General features: G+C 42.1%; 1 protein-coding gene across 2 annotated transcripts in view; it reads right to left on the bottom strand.

The window, feature by feature from the left end:
- The window catches only part of znf407 (zinc finger protein 407), a 148,464-nt gene that overhangs the window by 50,340 nt on the left and 78,839 nt on the right, over window positions 1-19,285 (bottom strand). For both annotated transcript variants that reach the window (XM_079693716.1, XM_079693715.1), the window contains exons 6-7: window positions 8,791-8,957; window positions 157-240 (exon numbers count right to left, since the gene is read on the bottom strand). In XM_079693716.1, coding sequence (XP_079549842.1) covers window positions 157-240; window positions 8,791-8,957 — 251 coding nt within the window. The remainder of the gene's footprint in view (window positions 1-156; window positions 241-8,790; window positions 8,958-19,285) is intronic.

Raw genomic sequence — 19,285 nt, 5'->3', positions numbered from 1 at the left:
TCTGCACAGTTTGTGTGTGTGCCCAGATTAGTTTTGGACATCAGTTCAGTGTGTGTGTGTGTGTGTGTGTGTGTGTGTGTGTGTGTGTGTGTGTGTGTGTGTGTGTGTGTGTGTGTGTGTGTGTGTGTGTGTGTGTGTGTGTGTGTTGCTGCTTACCTGTGTGTTGGCGTCTGTGTTTGGTGAGGGCGTGTCTCGTGCCTCCAGCAAAGCCACACAGGTCACACAGATAAGACTTCTCTCCTATAGAGACAGATTGAGAGAAGGCAAAAAGCATTAGGACACATTGGTAAAATAAATGACAATGAAGAGGCCCAATTATGCTTTTTGGGGATTTTAGCTTATAGGTTTTAGTACAAATCAATGGTCTGCAATGACTTAAAAAAAAAAGTTTCTCTTCCACAAACCGCCCCCAGTCCCCCCCGGCCTGAAACGCCTGCATTGGACTGCCTTTTTTAATTTCAGAAACACAGTGACACCACTATATACCTATGTGTTTCTATTGGCTAGCGCTCATACAAATTGTACGTGCTAAGGGGAGGGACATCTCTAATTTGTTGGCCAATCACACAGGGCCGGCCAGCTGACCAATCAGAGCAGACTAGGCTCTGAGTTCAGACAGAGGGTGAAATAGGTGCTGCAGCACAGACAGTATGAGAACAATAAAGACCGTTGAGCATTAAAGTATAAATGAGACGAAAGTTAGTCTTACCCAATCTGGTTCTTGCTGACTCTCCCCTTATTCTGTCTTGACATCATGACATGTCAAAGTAGAGGCACAAAAAACATATCTGAACCTAAAAAGGAGCATAACAGCGCCCCTTTATAAAAATGACATTAAATCAAGACAGAATAAGGGGAGAGGCAGCAAGAACCAGATAGGGTAAGATTAACTTTCGTCTCATTTATACTATTCATGTATACACTCATTCAGATCCAGATATCCATGAGACAAAAATATAATTTTTCAAACTACAATTCATATACAACTTTTGCAAGTAGCACAAAATGTCTTTGGTAAATATCCATCACAGTTTATAGACTTTGACAATGAACAACATTTCATGTTGATAGATATTTCTAAATGTTGTTAAAGGATACCAAACCGTTAATATTTAGGGATGTAAACACCAGTTAAGCTTATAAAACTGAATTAAATGACAACACGTTTATGATATGTTTTAACAGTTTCATGTTCTATTTGTTGATATCATTTTGGATGAAAGCGTATTATGGCACTGCAGATGCAATTAATGCCAACAATAGCAAAGTAAACTGCACATGAGTTTGTGAAGGTACACAAGTCATGACATTTGTCTAATCTAAGTTGTTTTACCTCAACTGAATATGGCTCAGTGTAAAATATCTGTCACTAATACTTTTAAATTTCAAGCTTGCGTCGAAATTAATAAAAAATAAATCCAATTGCATTGCAAGCTTAAACACCGTGGTGGTAATACGTGAAAGGTTATTGAAGTAGATTTCATGAAATATTGAATCCTTTCGCGTGATGGAGAAAGGAAGGAGTGATACCTCCTTCACTTGAGTACTGCTGAAATGTCATTAAGCAAGGCAGTGGGCGCTCAAGTAAAGACAAAGACGGAGAAAATATTATGTGAGGGATGTGTGAAAGGAGGAGAAAGGCAGAAGGCGAGAGAAGAAAAGACAGAGTGAACAGATGAGCGGTGGCTAACAGATGAGCGGTGGCTAACAGATGAGCGCAGCAGAAGTCACAGATCACTAGTGTATATCCATCAGAGCTAACTAATTCCTCCAATCAGATGGATCCGTGTAAATATGTCAAATGGGGGAACGGGAAATTGCCAGTGTGGTTTATTGACTGTGATAAAATCTGAAAAGCACCGCTGAACATAATTACATACTTGTCAGAGCCATAAAAATTAGCTTTATTATCAATGGGATGCTTTTGTACAACTTCATTTGGGGGCGATGCCTTCCAGATGGGGAGCGTGGAGAGCTTTTTACACTCCTGCTCTCTTCCCTGCATCTGGCTCCGTCATTAACAGCATGATGGTGTCTCTCTCTCTCCCTTTCTAACTCTTTTTTTTCTCTCTCTGCCATGGCACACAGGCAGTCACACACTCCTGCGCACACACAGCAACATTTGTGATAAGCCTCACTCAGGGAAACACATTTATAGAATGGGCGCAGATGTGTAGGCAAATTGGCACCGACATACCCAGATGCAGATATCAGAATCAGAAATCTTTTCTTCAACCCACAGGGCGAAATATTTGACTATTACAGCAAATAAATGCAAGTACAATAGGTAGGCTAACATCTTTAATAGGGTCACTTTTTAGAATAATAAATAAATAATTGGGAACCTTTTTAAGGATATGGCATAACCGATATAATAAGGATTGATCTTTAATTATAAAAATATATATTAAGATAATCAAGGTTAGATATATTAGGGGATCTGTACCAAACAAGGATTTATTTTCTTAAGTCTGTAGAATAACATTTTTAAGCTGGGACTTTTCCGCAGCACCACAATACTTAAGTAAGAACCAGATTTTCAAATATTTTGTTCTTATCAAACATTTAGCTTACCTGCCATTTTTGGTATTGCTGATTTCAATAACTATTGCATCATTTTTGCATTGTTTTATATTAAATAAAGAGACAAGAATGTGAAAAAAACCCATAAAAAGTCAAATAAAAAAAAAAAGATTGGTAAATGTCAAACAGACTACATTTACTTTATAAAGAGCTTTTCTATTTTTTCGCGACAAATCAATGTGCTTTCCAAAATTCACACACATTTGTATGTTGCCCAAAGATTACATCAACATGTTTATTGCAGTGGCTGGGAATCAAACCATCGACCTTCCGGTTGGCAAGCAACCACCTCACAGCCACAGCTGGCCCATATAGAATTAGAAGCGGCATTATAAAAGTACATGAACAGATAAAGTGTGTGAGGTAGCAGTCAGTAATGATAATAAACTGTATTTGAGTGGACATAGCAGTGGTTATTGCATGTTCCCACACACACATCGAAGTGCATGTGTCGTCTATCAGCAAGGTTCCGCACATACATGGAATCACCGTAGCCAGCACACGTTCTAACAGACACATGCGCTGCAGCTCTGTGCATCACGTGCAGCCGAGATCCCCATCGCCTAAATATTCATCTGAATGCTGATGTTGAACTCTCGCCACACGCTGATAACACATTTGGGTGACTCTTCCAGCTGGGCCTCTGCTGCTCTTCTGCACAGATAGCAGCTTTCAGCGGGTCCGCAGAGACAAAGCAGCCTCAAGTTTCCTCTATTACACCCATTGAAAGCCACTCGACTGTGAGAAGAGTTTTAATGCAGTGCCACTTAGAGGGGAGAAAAACAGCCTGGAAAATGTGCATTCGGTCCAGGTTCACTTTTTATATCCCAACGTGAATGACCTTTAAGGGAACAAGGTGTTCATATAATAACACGGCCATTCTGCTGCTTTCTGTGGCCGCTTTAAGTCACCCTTTACATTTGCTGTTCCAAATACCTCATGTGGGATGTTCTTGGTTAAGAAATATAACTTAATGAAAAAGAAAGAACTAGCATGTTGCTTAAATGAAATGGAAACAAACTAGATAGAATAAACATAAGTAATAAGGAAGGACACATCACCCTGATTGACAAATGAACTATAACTATCAGAAACACTGCAGGAATCACAACTTAGCCCCATAGATGGAGGGGAAAAAGAAGGACATTATTGATATTTCAAACCCTAACATTCTGTTTCAAATCAATATCTATCTTACCCTTACCCTAACCGTATATACATGACTAAACTAAAAGAAAAAGTTAAATAAAAAACATGTTTGGATATTGTTCATGACTCAAAAACGTTGCGAAAAAACTTTCAACTGGCGTCATATTTTCATAAAAATAAGGTAATCCTAAATAGGGCTTTTTGTGGCTGCCCACTATAAACCTTTCTAGAAGAGAATGACAAAGAAAACTCTTCAGAACTCTATGTGATATTTAAAACTGTTTGCCCAAACTTTGGCAGATCATTTTGTGATTGTGTAGGGCCATTAAAACCGACCAACAAAAAGTCGTCCAGTGTTCTGTATTTTCTGGAATAGTTACTGAGGATCTGGTCAGACCTTTTCTCCCTATCAGGAAAACCGCACGGGTCCCTCCTCCTTTCCTTCCCTCCCATCTCTCATTACGGCCAATGTTACAAGACCCCACCGCAGAAAAATCCATAGCCATCGATCCCTGCTACCAGCCGCGGTCGCCACAATTATTCTTGAGGAGGAAACGTTGGCGATAAATTACATGTGTGCTTTTCATCTGCTGCTCCGTGGCGGTCAGCCCTCTCAGGGACTTGGGTTGGGGACGGCGAGTTGGGGTTGGGGGGGAGTGGCACACTGCTGTCAACGCTGGAGGATGCGGTCAAAGCAAGGTGGACCCCCATCCAGGACACAAGCTTGCATTGACTTCACTCCTTTCTGATTCACCGCAAAAGACGACACTAAATAACCCCTGCCTTAACCTTATGTAACATTAACCCTAGAGCCACATTAATTAGCGTTTAACTTCAATCTCACACTTACCTTAACTTAATCAACCACCAAACAAAAACAAATTAAGGATATATAGGACAAAAAAACCCTGTTTAAAAGCATTAAAGACTCAGTGTACCAAGTCTAGACACTAAAATGCCCTAAAAAACTAAATGTTCTGCTAATGTGTTTGCACTTAGAGCACTTAAACTTTTTGGCTTTTTGAATATTGGCTCATCATTTCTCCTCTTTTGTTCCCATGATACACTTCAACCCACCAACTCTTCCAGGAATTAAATATATGCCATTAATGCTAGACAATAAAAAGGACTTTGAAGTCAAAATATACAACCTTTCTTTGCATGTGTGTGAATATATACAGTATATATGTGAGTCTGTGTGTGTGTATGTGTGTTTTAAATAACCCCAGAGGCGCTTGCATGCAGCTATAATTGCCTCCCTCATTAGTTATGTTTTAGCAGGAGCGGATGGGAGGGCAATTAATTTTACCGCTTAATTTTTGACACGGAATCCGCTGCTGTATTGATGTGCTCGCCATTTTGGGTCTCATTTTTCAGGGAAATTAATTGACAAAGTGCGAAGATTTATCAGCATATCGCCAGATTAAGCGACAAACTGAAGCAATGAGGAAATCAATTGTGGCCCTGTCGCTGTGTTCAACCTTCCTCCCCCCCCCCCAATGCCCAAGAGCCTGGGAAAAGCTGGGTGGGTCAGATTCAGTGCACTTATTTATTTATTTGAGTCGCTCATTCATCAGCCCTTACAAATGACCCTGGCGGCTGACGACCACTGAATCCCCCGCCCCCGCCCCCCTCCCTCAGACACGACTGGTGTGTGAGGAGGGAGTGATTAACATAAAAAACACACAAATCAGAGAGGAACAATGGATCCCGTTAGAGGCAGGAGAGGGAGAGCGGAGGTGTTAACTTTATTTTTTTTAGGGGGGGACGGGGGTGCTCTGCATGTTGCAACAAGCAACTCTATCCACAGGATGGTGAAATCAGACATTTTCATTTAGGGGCTGCTTATTCTTGGTTGTTTGTTAGGCCCAAATGTAGTAGTGAGAGCAAATAAAAAATATGTATTGTTTTATTTTCTTTCATCAATTTGCTAGAAAGTGTCCCTTTTAGTTGATGTCTGTCAAATGTAACATACTTTTTGACCTAAATGTAAAACATTACGTTTTAAAGATTTCTTTGGCTATTTTACTTTGTTGGATATTTCAGCTGGTGATTAGAAAGGGCAAGGAAGCAAAGTGCAACAAGTTGGATTCAAACCAAGGCAAGTGGTAAGAACTCAGCCTCGGTACATACCAGGTTGGGTTAACGGGTAGACCCAAGCTTTGCATTTCTATATACTTTCCATCAATTTGCCAGATGGAAAGAAAAATGTAGCTAGCTTTAACAGCTGTAGCTAGCTAAGTAAGTACTAAGTCACTCCTAATCGACTTATTTTAAAACAGGAACCCTGTAAAAGGGTGTTAAATATGCAATCACTAGTTAGTAGATACACAGTAACATGCTACTTTTATTAGAAGTTTTTACTTCAATGTATGTTTATATAAACATTTACTTATTTTATTCTAATATGGTGCAACTCTCACAAAACCCAATTTCCCATGGGATTACTAAAGTACTTGGATTTGATTTGTAGACTGAGTATACAATCTGCATGTTTCAGGGCCGAAATGTTTCACATTTGTTATTTTTTGGAAAAGGCTAAATAAAACTCACACTCTTTATAGACAGTGTTTCAATCTTACTTAAGTCTTATGAAAACTGACTCCATTTGTTAAGAAGACAAAAGCATGTCTGCTGCCACCATTAGTAGCGGTTTGCAATTGAGGTCCGTAGTTGAGTTAAGCAACAGCTATGCAATCTTTGTCATTCAAAGTGGTATCGGAATGTTGCAGTTGTACTTCTAGTGCATCATTCATGATGTATATTGTATATCTACAATTGTGTATATGATTTAGCGATTACTCCAGATCATACCATTGACTGCTGATCTATGGGATTAGAAATGTTGTTTTAAGGGATTAAAGCAACCTCCCTTATTCTTCACACACTTGACAAAAAAAAAAAACTCATTCAAAACGTCCCACTATATCGTCCTTCATAGAAAGTACTTTGTATTTTTAAGAGTTCTGAATAATGAGCTAGATGTGTGTATCATTCAGTTCAAACTCCCCAGTTAGTCATTGTTCTGTTACCCACACACACTTACACACACACAGACTGTAAGTCACATTACTGACGGCTCTGTTCCCAGGCGAGATTAGCTCAAACTTTTAAATCTCCCACTTATTTTATTAGTATTGCATTTTAGTGTCGTGAAGGAGCCGAGTTATAACCTTTAAACAGATCACACACATGCATATAATATTTCAGTGTGTCAGGTTGGCTGCTGGAATGTGATTGCGATGATTGTATAGCTGCAGCTAACGGTCCGACCCTGGCAGCAATTACAACTGGTGAAAGAAGTGTCGGGGGTCACAGTAAAGCAGAATTGTGTTAGCTTTTCTGGATGTTGCTAATCAAGTCAGTTCTTGTCGCTCACTGAAATGAGGCTGTCTCAGGTTCTATCTTAATACTCCTATTTTCATATGTTCGTTCTCTGTAACCCTTGGTCTTACAAGCTCTCTTATTTCATCACTATTCTGTTTCCATCTCAATCACTTCACTCACTCTCTTAAAGTCTGTTTCCTCCTGCCAAACTAACACAAAGACGCAAATACGCACACACACACATACACACACACACACACACACACACACACACACACACACACACACACACACACACACACACACACACACACACACACACACACACACACACACACACACACACACACACACACACACACACACACACACACACACACACACACACACACACACACACACACACACACACACACACACACACACACACACACACACACACCAGGTGACAGCTTGGTGACAGTTGTACGCCAGCCGCCTGATGGGGAATGATGAGGGCTGGAAACAAATGAAAATAAAACGTCTAATTATGTCAGAGGCGCCTTGACGTTACATCACTGTTAAAACACATTTAAAAAAACATCCAGCAAGTCCCTCACACACACACAAGCACACACACGAACACGCACACACAGCAGGCCCCCGTGACGGATGGAGGGCTCTCCTGCAAGCGCTCAGTCAGGCTGTCAGGCCACTGGCGGCTGCTGCTTCTGTCATTGACTTAAAAGGGCATCAAAGAGCCGTGTGTGGGACATTACCGAGGGCGAGGGGAAACTGCTGGGCTGCAGCATAAAGACACTTTCAGAGAGCCTGACTGGGGCTTCTATCGAGGGGCTATTATTCAAGACAGTATCCTCCCACCGCCCACCGCACCATCTGTCTATCCAAAGCTTTTAGGAAGTAAAGAAAAAGCAGTTCCACAGTGTACTGTACTTTAAGACCAATGGAGTTTGAAAGAAAAAGCACTGAATGTATAAAAAATACAAACTTTCCTTTTATTGTTTTATCGAGTTGTTGGCATTCAGTCTTTCTTTCTTTTTGTTCCTATTTTGCAACATGGAGAAATTAACACTGGCCCGTTTCAATGTGGGAAAACACACTCTCGAGGATCAGATGGATTCCATGAACACACACTCGCTGACCAGCTGGGTTATGGAAAGACGTGCTTGGTGACCAGATGGATTTTGGGGAAATACACATGACAACAAGTTGGAATTGGGGAATAAACACTACCTCAATTCTCTAATCAAGCAACCCTCTAAAAGTCTGAAGGATGGCAGAAAACAAAATCAAACATTAAATCCAGGCATGTTTTCCCTATCATTTGTATTCAAATCCGACAAGACTATCTGCAATACCGCCAAGAAATGGTGCCCGACTGTCTCTGGATGTTGAGAAATCACTACAGATGGACAAGTCATGGCTTTTGTCAGCCAAAAATGTGTGTATGTTTTTTTTCTCCAAACAAAGCTGTGAAGAATCATAATTAATGTGAGATTTTCACAGTTAACACGCTCTTTATTGTGTCTAGAGCTATAGAAGAAAGAAAAAGTTCATTTAGTTTGAGCCAAGTATAGAGTTTCTCGATAAATAACCTTTTGTCCCAAACTCCTAAGAACACTATTTGCCAGTTAAAAGTATTGTGGCAGTTTAGATTGACTGTCGTTGTGTTTGTGGAGGAGTATGGGAGAACTGCTTTATGGTTGAGGTTACTGGCTCTCGTTGTCTCACCTGTGTGCGTCCTATAGTGGTCCTTCATGGCCGACAGGTTGAGGAAGGCGTAGTGGCAGGACAGCCAGGCGCACTTATACGGTTTCTCCCCACTGTGTAGTTTCATGTGGTTGTTCAGGGCCCATTTTTCACTGAAGGAGCGATCGCACAACTCGCATTCAAACTTCCTGCAGGAGTAGAGAGGTAGGCAGAGGGGAATGATGAGGAGGAGGAGGAGGAGGGGAAAAAAACGAAGAGTTATTTACTGATCCCAAAGCTGACGTAAAATGCTCGACGATCTACCTTGTGAGGGAGGAAATGGGGGTTGCTGGGTACTCGTACAGGGCCAAATGACTGTGTGCTGTACACACACACACACACACACACACACACACACACACACACACACACACACACACACACACACACACACACACACACACACACACACACACACACACACACACACACACACACACACACACACACACACACACACACACACACACACACACACACACACACACACACACACACACACACACACACACACACACACACACACACACACACACACACACACACACACACACACACACACACACACAAACACACAATGCAGTTGGCTGCTGGTGTGTCATGTCTGTATAAGCAGGCATTGATTTTTCTGTCCTGGCCTGCCACCTCCACCATTTATTCTCTGCTTTGCACCAGGGCCCAGAGGACTAGAGAAATTCTGTTACAGTCCACACACACACACACACCCCGCAGGGCCAGTGGGGGGAATAGAGTTCACCTGTCCAGCGTCCCTGACCACTTAGCCAGGGCTAAATGAACAGTTAGCAACATTTTACCTCCCGCTTCTCTCTTAAGGCTCCTGTATCAGAGCTTCCCGCCATTTTAACTTCTCTGCAAACTAGGCTTACCACGATAGTCGGTGATAATGGTCTGACACTTAGCCTCCATTGTCTTTGTAAGAACATGTTTGTATAGAAAGCAGGGTATCAGTGCTTAAGAGGCCCCGTAGCCAATGCTTGATATAGACACTCAACAATAAATATGAAAGTAAGCACATGGAGCATCATTGACTTATATCTTGAATACAGAACTATTAACCTAAAGCCGAACCGTAATACTAAACGCACAAAATGTTATCCATGCGCCGAAGAAAGCTGCCAGGAGACCGTCACAGTCAGATGAGTCATCCCTGCCCATCAACGTAAAGCCCAACCCTAGAGTTTACAAACCAGCGGGACATTTTCTCCAACTGTGTCACGCCTCCTACAAAAGTATCATTCCATCTTCTGCTCTCCTAAAAAAAAGATGAGTTCAGCTTTGGGTATCCAGTATCCTTCCAATTAATACAAAGCCCTATTCATCACATGTTGCGTGTGTCTCTTCAAGATGAAGAAAATGTGACTATTGTATAGCAAGGCAAGTTTATTTATATAGCACCTAGGCATAGTGTTGTTTTCTTTACTCTGGACATCCGTCTGTTCTTTATCCCGACACCTACCACCCAACAAAAGGTTTTATTTTGTTGACAATGAGTAGGATATTTGCACCTATATTCATCTGCTGTGTTATTAGGCTTCAAGAAACGCACACGGGTAAAAACAATAGAAGCAGCCTGTGCTTGAATTAATCTTTACCCTCCGCGATATAATTTAGGCACAGGATGACTAATGTGCGAGTCATAAACAAATGAAGTCGGGTTTTGGGGAGCATTTGTCTTGCGGCGAGGGCCATGTTATTTTAGGGAGGGCGGCTGTCTTTAAGTCCTGATTGTGTCGCTTAATCCCCGTGGTATCTGTTTCATAGCGAGCAGCATGACACTCACCTGAACAAATAATGACTCCAAGCAGCATGTAGCATGTGTCTGAATCAATAATTCAAACTCATACATCTTCCTTACTGGAGCAAGGATGGTGGGGGGGGGGGGGCAAAAGGAGAATGAGAGGGAGGGAGGAAAAGGAGGGAATTAAAAGATGGGGAGGTGGAAAGAGAAAGAGAGATATAAAGGAAAATGTGTTCTGGCTTCCATATCAATCTATATGTTCCATAAAGATGAATCTGAATGTGATATGGATGTCATGCAGTTGAGAGGACATTTTAAGCTCACTTACCAGGAAGGATGGAGCGGCTTTAAGATGGCGCCTTTATCAACTGGCTCTAAGCTGGAATGCAGATTTAAAATAGTTCTCATCTACTTCATTTGACCAACAGATGTACGTCTGCATCATTATTCCCTTCTGTTTTTCCTCACTCCCTGCGGTATTTAAATGGAGCAGCTCGTCACCCGTGCCACCGTGGGAGAGGTAAATAAGATGAGTGAAGAGATGCTATCTTTTATTGTAAGCATTATGCACAGCACTCCTGCTTTATGAGCTAAACGGGCCATTGTTTATCACAGGGCGTAATCGCAAAGTCGGGCAGGCCTTGACGTGGGGACCCTGGGATGGAGGGAGAAAATAAAGGCAGGAGGGAGAGGAGAGAAGATGGAGGAGTCGGGCTGGCAGAGTCGACTATCAGTGGGGGTTTTGTAAGGATGAGAGGAGGGTTTGCGTCTGTTTTTATGGGATCAGATGGAGCGCTTTGATCTTGTCCCCACATGTCAGATCCCGTCACGATCCACCGTCTCGCCCATACATATGCATACTGCCTCTAAACAGCAGCTACCATGCAAAACACACCGAAGCTAGGAGGTGGAGGGAAGACAGATAGAGAGAGAGGTTGAGTGGATTTGTGTACGCATGCGTATAAAAGAGGGAGAAAGCGAAAGAGACAGGAGTAAGAGAGAAAAGAGAAGTCTGCCAATTTAGAATATCATTTTAGAATGCTTTTCGGAAATGGAATTCAAAACCAACAAAACAACCACGTTTGATTCAGAAATTCTGCTGAAGCAACCTGGTTTAGGATTCAAAACAGCTTGAGAGAAATTCTGGAATTATAGTTTTTATAATTTCAAGATATATCTCAGGTATGGCTATTAAAGATTGACAGGTTGTGAATTTGGATATTCATTTGGCGCTCTAAAGCAAATTCACATCACATATGCAATTACAGTATACAATGACTTCTAAAGAAAAAATAGATGCATGTACTTTTTATAGTTGAGTAGAATAGTTGTGTGCACGTCAAGAGAAAAGTATTTGATCCCTAAAACCAGGGCTTTGAGTCTACACAGGTTCCCTAAGGAAAATACAAAAGTATGAGAATGAAATAAGATGAAAATATGACTAACTAACTGCTGACATTAAAATAACTTAATAACAATCATGTGTGTCTAAGCATGTTTCAGGTGCTGAGATCAGTTTTGCCACATTGGTATAGAAGTAAAGAAGTTGTAGAAACAATCCAAGTAAAAGGAATCTGTGGTGGTCTTGATGTATGGAAAGAAAAAAAACCCACAATCAACAATCTTAGAGCAACAAGTATATAAAAAGATAAGAGAGCAAATAGGGAAAAACCATTCATTAGAATAATAGCTTTCGTTTTGCATCAACTGGCTTTTTCACATAGCGGTCAAGCTCTGATGACACAGCGGGGAATAGCCTGTAATTGTGAATCATTTCTACTTCCAGTCATTAAATCTCTGCTTCTCTTTTTTCCTGCATCCTTCCATCTCCTCCCTTTCTTTTCCCCTTCTGATCACAAAGCCTGGCGACACGATTGACACCCCGTGCAGATTTATTCAAAGACCCAGGTGGGCCTCTTGCCTGTACGTTGAGAAAATCTGCATGCTACAGTGTCTATACTATCACTCATTACCATATCTATACTGTGCTGTGATCCTGCCATCAGTTCAGGCATATAGGGCTACTGTCAGAACATCACAAGCCACACTGGCCTTCATTGTGATAGAAATCCCTCAGGAGCAGTTACTGTACTCTAACAGGGGTTGGAGAAAGGGCTTTAGTCGTAACCACTCACTCACTATCGCCACCAAGTGGTGCGGTGGTGCTTGTTGAGGGGGATCTTGCAGGGTAACTGTAAATGTGTGTTCTGGGTAACAAATAAACAAACATCTTGTTTAAAAGAGGCCAGTTTTGAATGACAACAAAGATGAACGTTATTAATTTCACTGCATCAGAAAAAAGACTTTTTTACAGAAGGCAGAACGGACACCCTTGTTCCTCCTTACTGCAAGTGTTGGCACATTAAACTAATCTATTGGCATGTTTTTTAATTGATTTTATTAATTATGTTTCTGTCTTTTTTGGACAGCCTTTCTATTTCGTGTTGGCCGGTTGGTGGGTGAGAGGGAATAATCCTCCGATGCTCTCGCACTGCAACACAAAGACAGAAAAGAGAGGAGAGAGGCCGACTCTCGCCTCGAGCCAAACTGACACAAACAGACAACTTCAAAGTGAAGACTGTTGTTTATTTGGCGAAGGGAAAGGAGAGGGGGGGGAGAAAAAAAGGGAGAAAAATGTATCTGATATGCAACTGTCAGGAGAGCATTTTCACATGCAAAATAGCGAGTGAGTGAGAGAGATTACCTAGAGGGAGGAACATGACAGCATTCACTAGGGTCAGGATGGATCATCATCTTCAGCCCCCATCTCCCTCTCTGTTCTCTCTCTTTCTCGCTCCCTCCATCTTTATCTCTCTCATCTCTGTTCCCCTCCCTCCTTCCTTTTTCCCCTCCTCTCCCTTTCCCCTTTCAGACTCCATCACTCTGCACTTCGACAACCCAGCAGCTTAAATCCAGACTAAATTAGCTGAATGAAGATTAAATCATTTGGCCCTGAGCTCTCCGAGATATTGGGAGGAAGACTGAGTAAGCCTTAAATGGTGTCTGACTGGGTTTCGGACCCAAACAAGAGTCTGAGGAGAGACTCTTCCTTCAATGGCGGTCAATTGAAACCTGATTAGAGCGGGGGGTGTTGGGTAAAAAACGAGGCAAAGATTAGATTTCTGGGACAAGTGTTTCCTAAGTAAGGACGCTGGCTTCGTTATTTTTCGTTTGCCCGCACAATGTCGGCCGACGACAGACTTGTTCCCGGGCTAAGATATCGAACCGGGCAACATCATCGCTCACGGTGCTTAGAAGGATTGCTTAAGGAAAAAAGAACAGTGGTCACTTCTGTTTTATAAAAGTCCCAGAGGACAACTTTCTTTTCTCCATGACAACCAATTGTCCAATGTGTATCAGCTGACAATGACTTCTCATTTAGTAGACCCTATTTCATAACCCTAACTCCAGAAAACAATAAAAGTGTTTGGATGGCATTGATAGAAACAGATCATACCAACCACTATAGAGTTTCCTTTCTGTTTCAAGACAGATGTTGGATCACAGAATAAAACCAAGAGAAACTTCAAACTCTTCCTGATTCAGCACCAGATTTTGAGCGTAGATACTCATATACTGGAAGCTCAAAGCTCATTTCCTTGTTTAAACGTGCTGCTCTAATCCACATCAACTGCAGATACACAAATCAGATGGTGCTAGTTTAACATCTAAGTGAACACAGACAACCATCTCTGGCGTGCTGCAGTGGATACAACAACTTTAAAAAAGACCAAGTAGGAAGAAGAACAGAATCTCTCAGGAACAAGTCAGAGAATTATCCCAACAGCAGGGCATTTTAAAGTGAAATATATTTGGAGTTATATCATACTGAGACCTGCAGGAGTGCGGCCGGCATGTCACACAAAAACAACAACTAAAAACCTTCATGAAGAGGCCACATGCGTCTGCAGAGTGTTGTAGATGAAGCTCCTCCGAGAGGACCGCTGCTGCATATGACTGCAATATAAACAACGGCGCACAACAGAGATGCTGCTGCTGATTTATGTTTACCTTCAATCCCGGGAGAAAAGAGGGGGAGGAGAGAGAGAAAGAGAAAGAAAGATAATGAAATAAATAATAAAAGACCAGGCCCATCAGATAAGCTCCTGTTTATCCCGCTGTAGGGCAAATACAAATTGTCAATTTAATGAACACGGTGGACGTGATGAAAGCGGGGTGAAGGAGCCTCCTGCCTGACAAACAATCAGGAAATGTTATCTTAATATTGTTGCGATGTTATTCAGCCCATAACTTAGGAGGGGGGGGGTGGGAGAGGCCATGAGGAGGAGGGGAGGAGGTGGCACGGAGGGGAGGAGGGGGGGGGGAGCAGGGAGGCACAGAGGCCAGGTCCCTCTGTGGTGGCCGTGTTATTGCCTGTTTTTATTATGAGCCATAGCTCAATAGCCCCAACCCAACTGTGAACGCTTGCATGCACGCACACGCACGTGCACACACACACACACACACACACACACACACACACACACACACACACACACACACACACACACACACACACACACACACACACACACACACACACACACACACACACACACACACACACACACACACACACACAGAGCACACTCGGCCACATTAAATTACAAGAAGTGTTTAGAATTGAAAAACAACAGGTTTCAGAACAAAGCGGCCTGAAATAATCTCTTTCTCCGAGTGTATGCGCATACTGGAGTGATGACTTGTTTCCAGACTTTCCAGTTGATTTAAAAGCTTTAATAGGTTTCACAGATATCAGACTATTAATCATAATATTTCAAACCCAAAAAACCTGCAAATCAAGCGCTCCAAAAAGCTTTGCGCTTAAATTAGCAGCCGCTGAAAAGTACCGGAAATGTGATTTGTGTGACACGGTTCGGTCAGAGGCCCCCAACCATCCTTCAAACGGCACTTTAAAAAGTGTCCAGATGCTTCACAGCTCAAAGTTTTTTTTGTTGCGTAAATTTAGAGCGTCGCAATCTGAGCGGCCACCAAAATTAACTATTATCTCCATATTTATATATTGCCGGCACTAAATTGCGTCGGGGAGAATTACTATCAATATGAATATCTGCGACAATAACTCAGCCGCAGTGCTGAGGACAGGATGCTCTTTATCAGGCTTCTGATAGGCCTTAAATACAGCACAAGGCAGCCATATCGGAGCTTTTTCTCTCTAATATCAGGCCGCATTAGCACCTCGTAAATCAAATTACACTCCTAGAATTTCATTAGGCTCACCTGCCAGCACTGCTGTGCGGCAGAAATATTTATGTTTTTATGCTGCGATTGTGTGCTCTCAGGTACACAAAAGAGAAGGAAAGGGGGGATGGGAGGGAAAATAAATGGGTGATAAACCTAATTATCTTTTAAGAATACTGAGAAAATGTGTCATAAATGGTGGCGGTCCTAAGGAGAGCTGGTGTTTTCTTGGAAGCCTGTGGGGGGCTGTGAGTTGGGCGACAAGTCTGCTATGCTGTTTACCATCTTTAACCGGGGCTAGACTCTTGCAATCCAATTAGCGGCTTCCCCAAATTCGCTGGAAAGAGAACTCAAACAGGATGATGTACGACGCCGATCACCGGGCCCTCGACAACATGCTAATCTGATAAAAGCCCGAGCACGACTGCTAATCGCGCAAATACTTGTTCAAACTGGATCCAAATGTTATGATGGGAGTCTGTCTTGGTTATCTAATTACCTCAAAAGAATTTCACATTTCTATTTGTTTATTTGTCGCTGCTGTTTGTTAGATTATATTACCCACATCATAAGCATCTCTGGTAGCAGAAGAGGGCTGAAGTGGGGGTTGGAGAAGGTGGAATGTTCTCCGTGATTTCTTCCCCATCTGGAGTCTGGATGGTGGGGTGTCTGGGTATGGATTTTGATTAGACACAAAGGGAAATGACGGAGCCAGTGACCGTAACGACAGCCACTTAATAAAAGGTACAGTCTATACATCAGAGAGCACCTAGCTGTAAATCATTGGGCCCTGTAACGACGCACATTCCCGTCCCATTACCGAGCCCCTAACAGGCCACTCATATTTACTCTCTGGGCTTCAGGATGATTTTAAAATAATGAGCTTTGTCCCTTATCTAATTAACAGGGGCCTAGGTTCATTTGTTTATTCCTCCCCTATTTCTTCCGTTTCGTTTTAACATACAAATATTTAGCTAATTTTCTAGCAGTAAAAGTTATAATATTGATCATGTGACTATTGTTCTATGTTTTGTGTAATTGCTGTATGTTGCAACTGGAGGCTGTTTATCCAGGATCTTGTGTGTGTGTGTGTGTGTGTGTGTGTGTGTGTGTGTGTGTGTGTGTGTGTGTGTGTGTGTGTGTATGTATATGTGTGTATATATGTGTGGTGTGGTGTGTGTGTGTGTGTGTGTGTGTGTGTGTGTGTGTGTGTGTGTGTGTGTGTGTGTGTGTGTGTGTGTGTGTGTGTGTGTGTGTGTGTGTGTGTGTGTGTGTGTGTGTGTGTGTGTGTGTGTGTGTGTGTGTGTGTGTGTGTGTGTGTGTGTGTGTGTGTGTGTGTGTGTGTGTGTGTGTGTGTGTGTGTGTGGTGTGCTCCACTGGGCAGAAGTAAAAGACCAGGTCCATTCTCTCTCTTATTACTGGAATTGTAATTCAATGATCACCTTAGATCACACGCGTGCCATAAATCAGATAGGCTTGACAGAGGATGAAAAATTGTATTAATAATGTGAAACTTATTATACAGTCCCAAATGCTCCCTTGATAAATGACATTGTTTGGGCCTGACAATGATTGCATTTAAAACATTATTTCTGTTTTTCTGCCGGGGTGTGTGTTTTTGTGTGTGTGTGCACTGCTGGACACAGTGGCGGGGGGTTTGCAGGGTGGGGAAGACAGAGGTGGGGTTCCCGAGCTTCATAAAATATTCAGGATGTTTCTCACCCTTCTCTCTGGAGTCAGTGGGCAGGCGAATGGCCGTGGCAGTAAGGGTATAAAATCTGTGTGTGTGTTTTTGGTTATGTGTGTGTGGCCAGCACAAGTGAAATGGCTGGTGGCTCACCGCAGCGCAAACGCCCAAACTTCCAAAACCACAGGAATGAGCCATGCACATCTTCAAGTTACAAAGCCGCGTACTTGCATTACTGTTATTATTACAATTACGTCACGTCAGATATTAGCAAATGTGAAGAACTGCAGGAGGGAGGCTTATCATTTCTGAATGTGTTTCTTCTTTCTTTGTTAAATAAGTGATTTAGGGAAGAGTTTATTTTTCTTCATAACTCCATTTATGTAAGAATGCTAATATAAAAATAATGTCTTGACATGGCTTGAACAAAAGCCAGCAGAGAGATGAAGAGAAAAGGCTGAGATTCAATACGAAAACTGGGTCTGTACTCTGTCTTTCTTCGATATTATTTAACTACATTAGTCCAGTCTTCGTTCACTAACAACAGACACACCTCCAACTCTGGGTGTTAAAAAAGCAGTAGAAGAAAAAGCATCTGGCACAGGTCCTATTTTTTCACAAGGACAAACACATTAAATAATAGCACAGTACTTTCTATCGTATTCCCAACACCTATCTGGATTAAGTGCTCTTGCTAAGTGCATAAGCAGTGGTGGCAAAGGATGCGCTGGCAACCCCAACCTGCCTGCCAACACTGTAAACAGCACATCAAAAGTGACAGCATAACATTTTAGCCTTATGTTCTGACACACTAATCCCCCGTGTTCAAGATACAATAACAAGACATGCCCCTTTGGGACTTGTAATGATCCAGCAAACAAATCCTCTCATCCGATACTTGGTATGAAACTCGCCCGGGATTAGACATCAGAAAAAAAAATTACAATCTGATTTAAAGAAAACTATTGAGAATATTTCGTAAAGTAAAGACAGAACAAGAGACATTCCTCTGGGAAAAAAGCATTAGGAAGATGTTAAGGGAGCAATATGAGTGTTTCGAGGGGTAGAATCAGTGTTGGAACTTAATAAAACTCATGGAGGCATCATGCAAAATGTGTACAAGCAACACAAGCAATAAAAAAGGTTGGAGGCAAAGCAGCTGTGTGAAAAAGCCAGCACAAAGTTATAAGAGGAAAAACTATGAGAAACTTTTATGTGCCGGATGACCAACCATCAAGTCTGACAGTACACAGGGTATACTCTTCTTCACTGTATAAAGTCAACTAAAGTGGTTTGCATATCTTTGCATATCTACCGTGACAGCAACTGAGAAGCATATTTGACACATTTTGCATGATGTTTTCCATAGCTTTTCTACAGCATTTGAATGGGTGGCTTTTTGAAGAGGGGGCAATCAAAGGTGATGCACTTGTTCTTTCAAATGTCTTGTCACAGGCCAATAATAGATGGCATGAATAAGTCGCACTTTGATTGGTACTTGTACGATTCAATGTGGAGCCTCTTAAATGGAGACCTGGTGCAGCTCTGGGTTCATGGAAAGTCTAATTAAGTTCCTGGACAGTTGTGACCCAGACTGGCCTTTCCCTGTAGACCTGGCGTTCTCTCCATGGCCCTGTCTATGTCCTCTACTGTACTGTTTGTGTAACCCCCCCTGTTCCTTACTGATCTTATTACTCAACCCACCCCTCTCTCCCTTCTCTTCTCCTCCTCCTCCTCCTCATCCCCTGCAAATGACCATGATGGGAGGCCATTCATCTCACTCCTCCAGCCACCTAAATGAAATAAATCAAGTATTTCCCCCCCCCAAA

Source organism: Notothenia rossii (genome assembly GCF_949606895.1).
Source record: "Notothenia rossii genome assembly, chromosome: 7".
In the NCBI taxonomy this organism is placed as follows: domain Eukaryota; kingdom Metazoa; phylum Chordata; class Actinopteri; order Perciformes; family Nototheniidae; genus Notothenia; species Notothenia rossii.
Note: the sequence above shows the minus strand (reverse complement) of the source record. Positions and strands in the feature narration are given on the sequence as shown.